A 13,051-nucleotide genomic window follows, 5' to 3' on the forward strand; every position below is an offset into this window, starting at 1 on the left:
GGTCATTTATGAGTGTGTGTGTGTGTGTGTGTTTCTGCTGCTACTGTGTTTATCCACAACCAGGCTCTGCTCAATATGATCTTCAACAGCGTGCTTATTGCTCCTCTGTGGCTCAATCTACCATGTAATGTGTCAATGACTGGGCGGAGCCACAGAAGCATTGATGTCCTTTTTATTGCAGGTATTTACCCAGATAGGTACATTCAGGATCTGACATTTTCTGAACCCGCTGTCAATAAAAGCTGTTATTTCAGTAAAAATATTGTCTTAAGCGCTAAAACTTTTATTGTTATAAAGCAAACTATATCAGTATTAGCGGTAATTTTAAAAAACAATCAAATATTTTTTCCCTAGAGGATAGTCCACCAAAAAAGTACGTTTTCTCATCCTCTAGTAGTGCACGTGTGTGAAATCCAGTTCCTGGAGGGCCGCAGCTCTGCACAGTTTAGCTTTAAACCTAATTAAACACACATGATCAGACTAATTGAGTCCTTCAGGATTGAAACTAAACTATGCAGAGCTGTGCTCCTCCAGGAACTGGATTTGACACCTGGCTCCAAACCTTTATGAGTTTCTGTATCCTATTCAAAAGAGGACATTTGGAATAATGCTGGAAATTTAAAGGTGAGGGATTATAAATATAGAATTAACTGGCTACCAGTTTCCAACATTATTTAAAATATCTTCTTTTGTGTTCAACAAATAAGTTTTTAACAGGTGGGTGATTTATGAAAAAATCCCTTTAATGTTTAACTTACTTTTCATTTATATGTAGTGCAGTTACATCATCCCAACGAGCACCTTGATGTCAGAAGACATTAAAAAACATCATTTATTTGATGTCAAAACCTTGACACCCATTTGAAATTCACACATTGATGCCCTTTTAATAACCAAAATAACAACACAAAAAGTATTATATAAGAAATGTTTTATTCAAGCTTTAATTCTAAACTCCAAATTCACACTGGATTTTGGATCTACCTTGATGTCAAAACGACATCAAATTGACGTTCAACATTAGCTTAAAAAAAAAAAAAAACACGCACAGGACTAATCAATTTTTGATGCCAACATTAGATATTGTTTTGACGTCCAGGTAGTCAATTGATATAAAGGAGATTTGCATTGTGACAATTGTTATGTCGTTTTGGCATCAGGATTCCTGCTGGGTTGCACACTCAGTGGCAAAATATTAAATATTTGTATACTTCATAAGATACTTGATATTTTCCTTTGTAATGACAGCACGTAAGGTGTTCAGGAGCACACCTTCACACTTGAACACTTCACAGTTGAAGTGTTTTAGCCGCTTGATTTGCATAGGTTTTACACAATCATAGATACCGGCTTGCAAATGTGCAAAGCACAAACGCTACTGGCCATCTAACAGGGTTTAACCAAATACCTGCATAGTGCATATCTAAACACGTTCCTTATTCATGCATCACAAGAAATGACATTCAAAACATGTGTAAATTCTTTTAGAGTTGTTGTAGATGTGAGGCTACAGGATACACACATGGCTTTCTGATCTGACATCAAGTGCAGGATCCCAGTGAACATTTCTTCAACAATGGGCTGTTCTGCTTATTGCTTCCACTGTCTTTTTGATCATGGGACACCGGTGATTCTGGTTGTTAGTAGCAAAAAAGTGGGATTCATCTTCAGACTGTTGCAGCTATGCATCATCGTATATGTTGCTGTGTGAGTATATTTCAACTTTAAAAGAAATAACAATTGCATCTGTTTGTGTTTATCTAATTGGTTGAATAAGAGTGAAATTACATTGACATGCTTAAAAATAGAACTCGACTTCAAGTAGAGTCGAAGTCAGAATTATTAATCCCCCTTTAAAATTTCTTTTTCTGTCTCAAAAATTTCCCCAAATGATGTTAAACTGTGCAAGGAAATTTTCACAGTATGTCTGATAATATTTTTTTCTTCTAGAGAAAGCCTTATTTTATTTTGGCTAGAATAAAAGCAGTTATTATTTAAAAAAAAAAAAAAAAAACATTTTAAGGCCAAAATTATTAGCCCCTTCAAGCTAATTTTTTTTCGATAGTCTACAGAACAAACCATGGTTAAACAAAAACTTGCCTAATTACCCTAACCTGCCTAGTTCACCTAATTAACCTAGTTAAGCCTTTAAATGTCACTTTAAGCTGTATAGAAGTGTCTTGAAAAATATCTAGTCAAATATTTAATGTCATCATGGCAAAGATAAAATACATCAGTGAATAGAAATGAGTTATTAAAGACTATTATGTTTAGAAATGTGTCAAGAAAATCCCTCTGTTAAATAGAAATCGGGAAAAAAATAAACAAGGGGGCTAATAATTCTGACTTCAACTGTATATGTATCAGTTGACCCTAATATTAAATATTCCTATGAGGTTTGAAGTAAACAAATGAATAAACACATTTTAAAGAGACCTTAAAGAAAGAAAGAAAGAAAACTTCCTCATCATTTGGTAAGCTTTTATGAGTTCATTCTAATGAACAGAAAAATATGTCTTGAATAAATAATAATAGCAATATTCTGAATTAAAAGCAGCCACTGACATCCAAAGTAAGAACACAAAATACTATGGAAGTCGAAAGCTGTTGCTTTCCAACATTCTTCAAAATATCATCTTTTTTTGTTCAGCAGAAGGAAGAAACTCAAAAGTGGAGGATGAGTAAATGATGACAATTTAAACTGTCCCATTTGTGAATGTCGCACTCACTGAAATTTCTAGCAGTCTTTATGGTTCAGGATATCTCTGTGTTGTATTTTTTAAGGTATGTCTGCTGGTATAAACGGGCCTATCAAGAGAGAGATTCAGTGATCAGCTCAGTTAGTACGAAGGTGAAAGGAAACATTCTGACCAATTCATCTGCTCTTGGAACTCATGTTTGGGACACTTCTGAATATGTCATCCCACCACAGGTACCTAAAGTTTGAAAGGAACCCATAGAAAATTAAAACGGCTTCTCTGAGTTATAGTTTCTAAATGGAGTAAATTGCAAGTATGTTTGGTGTTTAAAGTCATTTGTTCTATAATGTTCACATTTTAAGTATATTTTATTCACTTTAAACTATTTACTTAATTTTCATGCATGAAAATGTTCCAAAACTACTTCTTTTGAGTGTTTATCAAAAGTATTCACGACTTCATTAGTGTCATGGGTAATTAACATTAAAAGGGTTTGAATTGTGAATTTTGTTGCTATTAAACTCTGATAATAGTGTTGACATTGCATAACAGAATTGACAAATAAAATAAGTCAGTTCTTCTTTAGTAAACAAAAAAGAAAATATATACCTGTGGTAGGCAAATGCTGTATTATTCATAAGTTGTATGTTTTCTGTACGACACTGGAATGAATTTCTGTTTACTCTTTATTGGACATCTGATTCATTGGAAAAACTCATTGGAAAAATCTTGGAATGTTATTACAAGATTTTTGAAATTAAAAAATAATTATATTGTAATCAATGTTAAAGTGCATTCTTAGCCCAACAAAGGGTTAAAGATTTTTGTTTATTTATTTAAAAAAAGCTAAATATATCTTCAATAATAGAATCACCAATATGCTTTGTGTTCAAATGAAAGATCTCTCCTTAAAAACTAATTATTTATTCATGTCATTCCAAACCCTTAAGGCTTTGTGTGACACAAACCGAAACCCTTTTCACAAGACTGTTATGATTGTTAATGGTCATCAGCATTTAAAATCCTTGAACATTTTAGACGATGTATATTTTATGCATTTATTATTATCTTTGCATCAAATTACAACAAACGAATTACGGCATATGTGAGGCGTTTCTAATGAAGGGTCTGTGGACAGTAAATGTGAAGCTGTTCTCTCTTCCGTCTATATAAACATTTAAATAATAAAACAAAATCATTACCAGCATGATCATATCATCCCAAAAATATAAATTTATGCAATAGGAACATTATTTGTCAGTGACCTCTGACCAGGGGTGATCAAACCTTTTCTTATGAAGGGCCAAAAAGCACACTTGCCATGGGTAATTTATTTTATACTATTTAAAAAAATAAGTAGAAAACATTGCTTTATATTAACTAATACATAATTTTTAGAGAGTTTATAATAAACTTATTACAGTAAAAATAATGTAATTTATAACAGAATTGAGTTCTTTGCCTTATTTGCTCACCAATGTCTTCTGCATAGTCCTCTATCTGTCGAGTGACATTTAAAATGTTTTATTTACATTTTAAAAAATCTTATTTATTTAAAATTTAATTGAAACATTTAATTTCAGTTTTCTTTTTTTTTTGTTGCTGAGCAATAAAACAAAAAAGGTTACATCAAATTAGAAATTATCTCTTTTAAAGGCATTCGCCCCAACCCTCTCCATTCTTCTCATTCTCTTCTCAGATGAGAGGTTACAATGGGCCAACTTTAGCCCGTCGGTCTACTTTGGGCATCTCTGCTCTTTATAGTTTTTAAAAAAAGTAGAATTATGATTTCCTTTTGCTTTGAAATCACCTTAAACACACTTTCCGATCAACTTGAATTTAATTGCAAATAATGAAATGTAAAATTGATATCACCATTTTTCAAAATTCTATCATCTTTTCTGTTCCTCGAGGTCTCGAGGTGAACTCTTCTTTAAATTCAAGATTGAAAAACTCTTTTCCTTGTTTTTTTCTTGTAGGGTGAAAACTCTTTCTTTGTTTTAACAAATGCGATTGTTACTCAAGGCCAAACACAGGGCAGCTGTCCTGAGGTATGATAAAACACACTAATGCTGTCCACTTTCTCTCATGAAAAACTATTGCTTATTGCATTATGACTGATTCCATTTTACAGATTCCAAGTGAATTCACTAATTGCCAATCAGACAGTGACTGCAAAGAGGGACTCAAAGAAATTCGTGGCAATGGCATGTATTCATGTATAATAAGTTTTTCTGTGCATCACACTGCAAATCTTCTTTGGCTCTCAGTGAAGGCAGTCACACTTTTTCCCACTCCGTGCCATATTTCTTCTGGCTGGCTCCTCTTGTCTCGTCTTGTTCTATCTCTGCGACTCCTTGCCTTGCTCTCCAAACAAATAAGAAATTATGGATTTGATCAACTGGTCTCTGAACGCAGTTGACACCATGTTGACGAGAAGTCTGTGTTCGGGGGAACCCAGCTGACCTGCGGGTACGTTTGCAGCTGGATACATGATGAACAGATGGGAGAAGTAACGTGTTGTGTGCCTGGCTGCTCTGTCCCTGGAGGATATTGAAGATATCTATCTATTCGGAACTTTGATAACTGGGTTTCTTCTAATGGGCTTCAACAGCAGTCTGAGAGGGTCTTTTTTCGCCTCCCTCTTCCCTAATGTATTTTATTTCCTCTTTCTAAAAGCTACCTCTCGTTGACCGGTCATTCCCTGATATGTTTGATGTTTGTGTATGGTCAAGGGGGTCCAATTTCACTGCATGTAAAAGTGTATGTGACAAAGGCTTTTCATCATCCTTTTTCCCATCATCAAAACATTTATGAAACGATTTGATGCCACAAAGCAAAAAAGTAAATTAAATGTAAAATGGTCATCAACATCCTTCTTGATGTGTGATCCACACAGGCGTTCAGACGGGCAAATGTGTCCAATACTCTGAAACCATCAAAACCTGCGAGGTCCTGTCATGGTGTCCTCTGGAAAACGACACTGTCATTCCAAAGTGAGTGTTCAGTAAAAGTGAACAAGTTTAATGCACAATTGAAACTGGGAATATTAATAAAGTTTGTGATTGTACAGGCCTGCTCTTTTGAGCGCAGCGGAGGATTTCACCGTGCTCATCAAAAACAACATTCAGTATCCAAAGTTCAAATTCAGAAAGTAAGTACACTAATTAGTAGTTCAGGCATTTTATTTTTACAAAAATACCTGTTGTTAGCATTTTGCTAAATGAGAGAGTTCAGCCAAAAGTTAATTTATACTGTGGTTCTTAACTATTTGGAATTTCTTTCTTTCCCTGATTTTCACTACTTTTAGTAGCAAGAAAAAATACTATTACAATCAATGGCTGTAATTTTGTCAATGGCTGTAATAATGAAACTTTGTCAGATTTTAAAACAAGTTTGGCACAAGTGGAGAAGTAAAGCATGGTAAATCAGTTTTCATTTTTGGGTGAACTATCCCTTTACCACTTGCATTTTTATATTACAATTTATATAGTTGTAATGTAGCTGTTTTTTAAAGGTCTGCAAAGTTTTAAGAGATCAAAAAAGTCTAAACTGATTCTAGTTTTATTTCTACAACCGATCTGTAACAATAGGCATATTTCCATTACATTTCTTTTCTTTTTTTATCTAAACACTGATGTCATAAATGTTATGGAACTAAAAGTCCTCTCACTATCATTATAAAAGCATAGCAACAGATATTTGTGGTGCTTTAAAAAATTGATATATTGCCCTCTAAAGGGCACTTCAGAGTAAAAACAATGATGGCTGCCACATTAAGGTGTAATTCCAAACTAAATTTCTCAAAACTGGTCACTTCGAAGGGCACTTTGGAGTTAAGGATTTTGATAGGTACAATTGATGGACACATGGCCCCCATGATACCCCAAGGAAGTTCTTTCGTGTCGTTGGTGTAATACATATGACCTAATTCCTTCGAAGCTGTAACTCCAGAGTGTAAACCTTTCAAAGTGATAAAGGGCATAGGGATGAATGCTTCCAAGTAGCAAGGGATAGACATTGCACCCAGTACACAAACCTTTATGTTTAATATGTGCATCAGACAACTTCAAGGCACACCAATTGTATCATGCCCAAGGGAGTGATCATGCAACTTTTACGTATGCTATATGATTTGTGATCTATGTATAAAAAAATTGATTTTGTAAAATGTAAATTTTTCAAATTGGCAGAAAAACTACCTCATGGATGTGTAAAACTTTTATAAAATAACCGATTTTAGTCATTGAGCTCAACACATAATCTAGCCATTTCAATGATTGCTAATCTAAATGCCTTTAACCGGACCTACACTGGCTGATGGCTTGATGTGTCCCGGCCTCTAAATGATCACTAGTTAGGAGAGAAACATTCTTTCTATGTTAATTTGATCAAAGTCTTGTTTTGTGTCATTTCTAGGCGAAATATTTTGCGTCACATCAACTCCACATACTTGAAGAACTGCACATTCAATCATAAAACAGACCCGCACTGCCCAGTTTTCCGTCTGGGAGACATTGTGACCGAGTCAGGAGAAGACTTCAGTATCATGGCTCTCAAAGTTTGTATCTACAAAAATGATACATATCTGCTGCACTACTGTTATTTATATGCATTACTGTTCAAAGATTTATGGTCGGTCGCTAATTTTTTATTTATCAAGGATGCATTATAAAGATATTAATTTAAAATGTAAATGCTGTTTATTTTATGATTTAAATATATAAAGTATCCTGAAAATAATTAATGCTTAATAATAATATCGATTGCATCATTTATTGTACAGTATGTGCACTCAACTATATAATCTACTGTTTAATATTAGGTACTTACATGATTAGGCTTAACTTTAGGTGTAGGCATTCTCTACTAGTAATTATTATCAAGTTATTTAAATTACTCTAATATGTATAAAGTATGTAAATGCAGCACAGGTTTGTAAAACATAAATTACTACCACTAATGCTTCTAAAGAATCAAATCAGCATATTAAATGATCTGAATAATCATGTGGCACTGAAGAGTGGAATAATAATGCTGAATTGAATTTTAAAATACAGGAAAACAGGACAACTGCTTTAACTTGTAATAATATTTCAAAATAACAATTGTCTTTGTTTAAAAAAATATTAAATTTGGCTGAACACAAACTTGTGAACTGTATTTAGTTTGTTTTACGCAACCCAGGCTCATTCTGAAAACATACCTCTACATATATTTCTAGAGAGCGCCAAATACGTCCTAGGAGCTACGTTTTTTGCAGTTTTTGCGAATCCACCAGGGGCTGCTGTGTACACTTTTTGAGATCTCAAATTTTTCTCACTAATGCCATTCGCACTTGCTGTTCTCGCGTAAATCCACCAGAGGTCGCTGTCAATTGATTGCTTGACAGTCTGATAGACTGACTTACCTTAAACCCAACCAACAGTGTTTTCAAAAGCACAGACTAACCTGCCTAACCACTTTCCTAAACCCAGTGGACAGTTTTAAAAAGCAATCCAGAAAAAGAAAAGCAGATTTTTCAGATTTTACTACATTCTCACTCTGTTAAGGACTTGTTTATTTTATTTTTTGGCTTCTGTTTTTGTTTTACCTGCTTTCTGGACTGTTCTTCACCCAACTCAAACCCCGTCATTGTGGTCAACTCCGCTCTGCATCTGAAGTTCGCCGACATACATGGCGCGCTACTGAACAAACTGGTAACATCGAGAAAGCCATCCATAGGGAAGCGGTCAGCTGGTAAGCCTGAAAAGGACCGGCGTCATACTGCCCCGTATTGTTTGTTTTAAAAAAAGAAATGCAGCCTTGTAGACTTCTGACTACATAATTTGCAAAATGTATAGAGGCGTAGGTTTTCAGAATGAGCCTATGTTGGTTTTACGTGTGTATTTGAGTAGTTCATAATGTGTTTTTTATATATAAATATTTTAAAAGGGTGGCATTATTGGTATTTTCATTGACTGGAGCTGTGACTTGGACTTCAATGAACGCTTCTGTGTTCCCAAGTATTCATTCAGGAGACTCGACAACAAAAATCCTGAAAATAATGTTGCCCCTGGTTACAATTTCAGGTAAAGGAGTTCATTTGATTATCTTTTTAATGATCATTGTAGCATGTTTTGCATCTAAAGCTATCTCTATTTCTAAACGTATCACTATTCGTCCCCACAGATATGCAAAATATTACATGAACAATGAAAACACTGAAACGCGGACACTGATAAAGGCCTTTGGAATCCGCTTTGACGTCATAGTGTTTGGAATGGTTAGTCTGCTACTTTCTATTCATTTGACTTCATAATCAGCATTTTTTTTTTTTTGTCAACCTTCACTCATTGGATTTTTCTGTCTCTTTAGGCTGGTAAATTTAATATTGTGCCCACTATTGTGAACGTTGGTGCCGCTCTTGCCCTTCTTAACCTGGTAAGCACTGGTTAGGTATTTTAATTTAACCACCTATCTACATGAACGCCTCTGATTCAGCTGTGTGTCCTTGCTGTTTCTCAGATGAAGGTCATCTGTGACTGGTTTATGCTTAATTGTTTGAGTGATAGCGAATACTACTCTAAACACAAATTTAAGCATCTCAAACCAAAGGATGAAAGTGAGACATTTGTGAGTAGAAGACTGTTAAACAGTTTTGTTTGTTATGTTCATTATATCATTATATATTTAACTTTTATCACTATATGTATATAAGTACATTATGTTTTTACTGTTATAGAGCTTCACAGACCAGAGCTCCTACGGGACTCCTTGATGGAGTGGAGTGAACACTTAAAAGCATCAAGATGGAAAATATTATTTTCATTTTCATACACTGTCATTCAAATATTTGAGGTTTGCGATATGATTTCAATGTTTTTGGAGGTTTGTTCACCAAAGCAGCATTTTTTGAACAACAATACAACAATAACAAGAAATGTGCTAAATGATGACAATATGGTATCATTATGTCTACAATACACTGAATCCTGCAAGCTGGCATTGTGCTAAATAATGCTAACAACATGTTTACAATGTTAGCAACATGCTAAATCAAGCTCAACTGTGTTTGTAGTAAAATGGTGATTATACAAATAGTCTTCAATTTGCCTAAAACAATGGTTGCACTTTACTATAATGAAAATCATGGTTCATTTTCATGAGGGAACACACAAAACATGCTAACATGCTCATGATAACATGCAAAACATTTCTGATTTGATGAAATGTGTAAGCAACATGCTAAATAAAGTTGAAAACACGTAGCTAGTCTAAGTATAACAACAAACACATTGTTAACAATATGCTAAAATCATGCTAATATTGCTAAATCATGTTAAACTCTATCTATCCATCCATCCATCCAGAGGAGAATCTCCCAGGGTTTGGGTTAAACTTATCTTGCAACATAAACTGAATTGATCTTTTCACACTTACTGATAATTGCTTTTTCTGTCTTGTCTGTTCATCTCCGTAAATCTACTTTGACACATTATGTACTGTACAACATTCTGAAATAAAGATGACTTGAAGATGACAACATTCCATCCACCATGAACGTTTGTTTGCCAAACTTCTGTATCCAGTTAGAAGTGTTTTCTATTATAATAGATGTTAAAATGTAATTGTTCTATTCCTGTGATGGTAATGCTGAATTTTCAGTGTCATGTGATTAGTAAAACTTTACAATATGGGACATGTAGTTAATGTATTTACTAACAAGAATAAATAATGAACAGCGAATTATGTATTATTAATGTATTATTAATATCAATGGCAGTGCTTGTTGACATTAGTAAATTTTCGCAAATTAACATGAAATAACAATGAACAACTGTATTTTCATTAACATTAACAAACATGAAGACAATCTTTAATAAATGTATTGCTCGTTGTTCGTTCGATTTATGAAGTACACAAATTAACATTAAATATGTCTCATATTGTAAAGTGTTACCGCATGATCCTTTAAAAATAATTCTAATATTCTGATTTGATTCACATAAACAAACTGTTATTAATATCAATGTTAAAAGAGATGGATTCCAGGAGACATTTGTTTTCCAGAATTCTTTAATGAATTCAGAAGAACAGCATTTATTTAAAACAAAACTCTTTTGTAACATTATCAGCTGGGTATTATCAGCCAGTTTCGCCACTTAATACTTTTGTCAAATGTTAAGCAGAACAAAATGTTTTTAATTTAATGCATCTTGATTAACATATAGCATATTATTTCAGTTTATGAGTGCACCAGTCACTGTTTACATGGACATCAGTAATCAAAGTAATTATTTGTCTTAATCTGAATAGGACAATAATATGGTTAAGGTGTTTAAATGAGTTGCTTTTTGAATGTTCCTTTCATGATCCTGTTTTACATGTTAAAGCACATAATTCGATTAACGTCATTTCGTCATCACACTATCCACGTGTCCTCCGGAGTTTCATGTAATTTTGGGTGTTAATTTTTAATTTGTCGACCTTAACTGCAGTTTGGCATTTTAACTTTCATTCAGGGACATTTTAGTAGTTTAATGGAATTTGATACCACACACAAACTGGAAGAAAAAAAAACTCAGCATTTCACAGTGTATGTGTCTATGGTCCTTTACTCTGTAGGTGCAGAGAATAGTGTATCCTGTCACAAAATGCGGTGAAAATTCCTACATGACGGTAATAGTTGGATTAAAGTGTTTACATTTCTGCACTAAGCTTCAACAATGTGACTAAAATCTGCATACTCCATGTGTCTAAATCCAATTTCTGTTTAGCTTGATTATGACTTGAGCTGAATTAAGCTAATCAAAAATCGCTGTTTACATGGCTGACTCTTAATCAGAGCATTGTCTTAATCGTATTAAAATCGGATTATTGGTGTCCATGTAAAGGTATTCGGTGTCTTATAACACAATAATTAGCAAATCAGTTTGGCTGTGCATGCTTGACCTCTTGATTCATTTTTAAAGGCATCTGTTTTACTAAAACAATGCATAATACATCATTTGGTATTTCTGCAGGTTAAGGCTTTAAAAGTATCCTATCACATTGCGTATCACAGACTGTAGTTAGTATCATTCCCTTTTAAGCACAATCATAAGGCATTGTCATCCTGATTGATTTCTGACTGATGTCTCATCATTAAATGATTAAAGTCTGTCATCTGTTGACCTCTGTCTGAGACGTTATGACCTGAAACGATCTAAGGCCACGATATGTGCCGTCAGGGCTGGGGTATTCTGCTCTGATCCTCCATATACAGCAGCTGGGTATTACTGGAAGAGCATCTCTGGGTGTGCTGTCTCCAAACCGCCATCTGATGAACTGAGCATAGGCCCCATGACGCAGCTGAGACTCCTCGTGCAGCTCCGCCAGGGGGTCCACAAAGAACAAAGCGTTCTCCAGGACAGAGCGACTGACAATTAGTGATGAAAAGATCGGAGAAGAGGTAATACAGCGGCCTTTCTTCAAACGGCAGCACAGTTGCTCCTGTAAGGTCTCGGCAGGCCGGCAGGAGCCACATTGACACCAGGTCGGAGACGAAGACTGTATGGTCTCCAGTAATGGCGTGTCTGGGTTTTGTCTGCCATTGTGCCTGCTGGAAAGGTTTTCGTCCACTATTAGGCCGCCACTTTGGCCGTTTTGTACAGGCTCACTTCTGCTTTGGCCACATTGCAGGACACTCAACAGAGTCTTCATGCTGGCCAGCTCATTCTGAGAACAGACATGAGGTAATATAGTTCACTTGAACTAAAACAATTTTTAAAATGGTAATTAAAATGAGTGCTAATATATTATAGTGCTAATATAAATTATGGAAAAATAATTTTAGGTATAGTCGGCAATAAAGCATTTTTCATTTTAACGATGTATTACCAGTGTTTCAGCAGATGTCACCAAGTCAAAATTGAGACTTTTTAAGACCATGAAGAATGAAATTTTAGACATATAGGGTTAAATGCTTAGGATTTCTTTAATGGCCCAGCAGAAAAGAAACTCATTCTAATGAGTTATTTCTTAGCCACATATTTTAAAAAATGTGTCAAAACAAGCAAACCTTAGTTCATTCATTAATTTTCCTCAGGTTTATTCTCCATTTTAGAGGTCGCCACAGCAAGGTATAATAGTTTTGGATTTTTTATTAGTTTTAGTTTCGTTTTGGGGCGATGCGGTGGCACAGTAGATAGTGGTGTCGCCTCACAGCAAGAAAGTTGCTGGTTTGAGCCTTGGCTGGGTCAGTTGGCATTTCTGTGTGGAGTTTGTATGTTCTCCCCGCGTACGCGTGGGTTTCCTCCGGGTGCTCCGGTTTCCCCCACAGTCCAAAGACATGTGGCACAGGTGAATTGGGTAAACTAAATTGGCAGTAG

The 13,051-nt window shown here is 34.8% G+C and overlaps 2 protein-coding genes across 6 annotated transcripts in view; one reads left to right on the forward strand and one right to left on the reverse strand.

Annotated features, from left to right (window-relative positions):
* Positions 1 to 11,853, forward strand: p2rx4b (purinergic receptor P2X, ligand-gated ion channel, 4b). 3 transcript variants are annotated; one of them, XM_073909212.1, is made up of 13 exons: positions 1 to 181; positions 1,489 to 1,707; positions 2,785 to 2,932; positions 4,679 to 4,750; positions 4,834 to 4,906; positions 5,599 to 5,695; positions 5,773 to 5,853; positions 7,119 to 7,260; positions 8,634 to 8,770; positions 8,871 to 8,964; positions 9,057 to 9,122; positions 9,207 to 9,314; positions 9,424 to 11,853. In XM_073909212.1, the coding sequence occupies exons 2-13, from the start codon at positions 1,577 to 1,579 to the stop codon at positions 9,457 to 9,459; spliced, it is 1,185 nt and encodes a 394-aa protein (XP_073765313.1). In that variant the 5' UTR covers positions 1 to 181; positions 1,489 to 1,576; the 3' UTR covers positions 9,460 to 11,853.
* The window catches only part of p2rx7 (purinergic receptor P2X, ligand-gated ion channel, 7), a 22,044-nt gene continuing 19,732 nt past the window's right edge, over positions 10,740 to 13,051 (reverse strand). For 2 of the 3 annotated variants that reach the window (XM_073909211.1, XM_068222891.2), the window contains one exon: positions 10,740 to 12,398. In XM_073909211.1, the coding sequence (XP_073765312.1) occupies positions 11,844 to 12,398 (555 nt within the window). In that variant the 3' untranslated portion in view covers positions 10,740 to 11,843. 3 annotated transcript variants of the gene reach the window in all.

This window comes from Danio rerio, chromosome 8 (assembly GCF_049306965.1).
Source record: "Danio rerio strain Tuebingen ecotype United States chromosome 8, GRCz12tu, whole genome shotgun sequence".
Classification (NCBI taxonomy): Eukaryota; Metazoa; Chordata; class Actinopteri; order Cypriniformes; family Danionidae; genus Danio; species Danio rerio.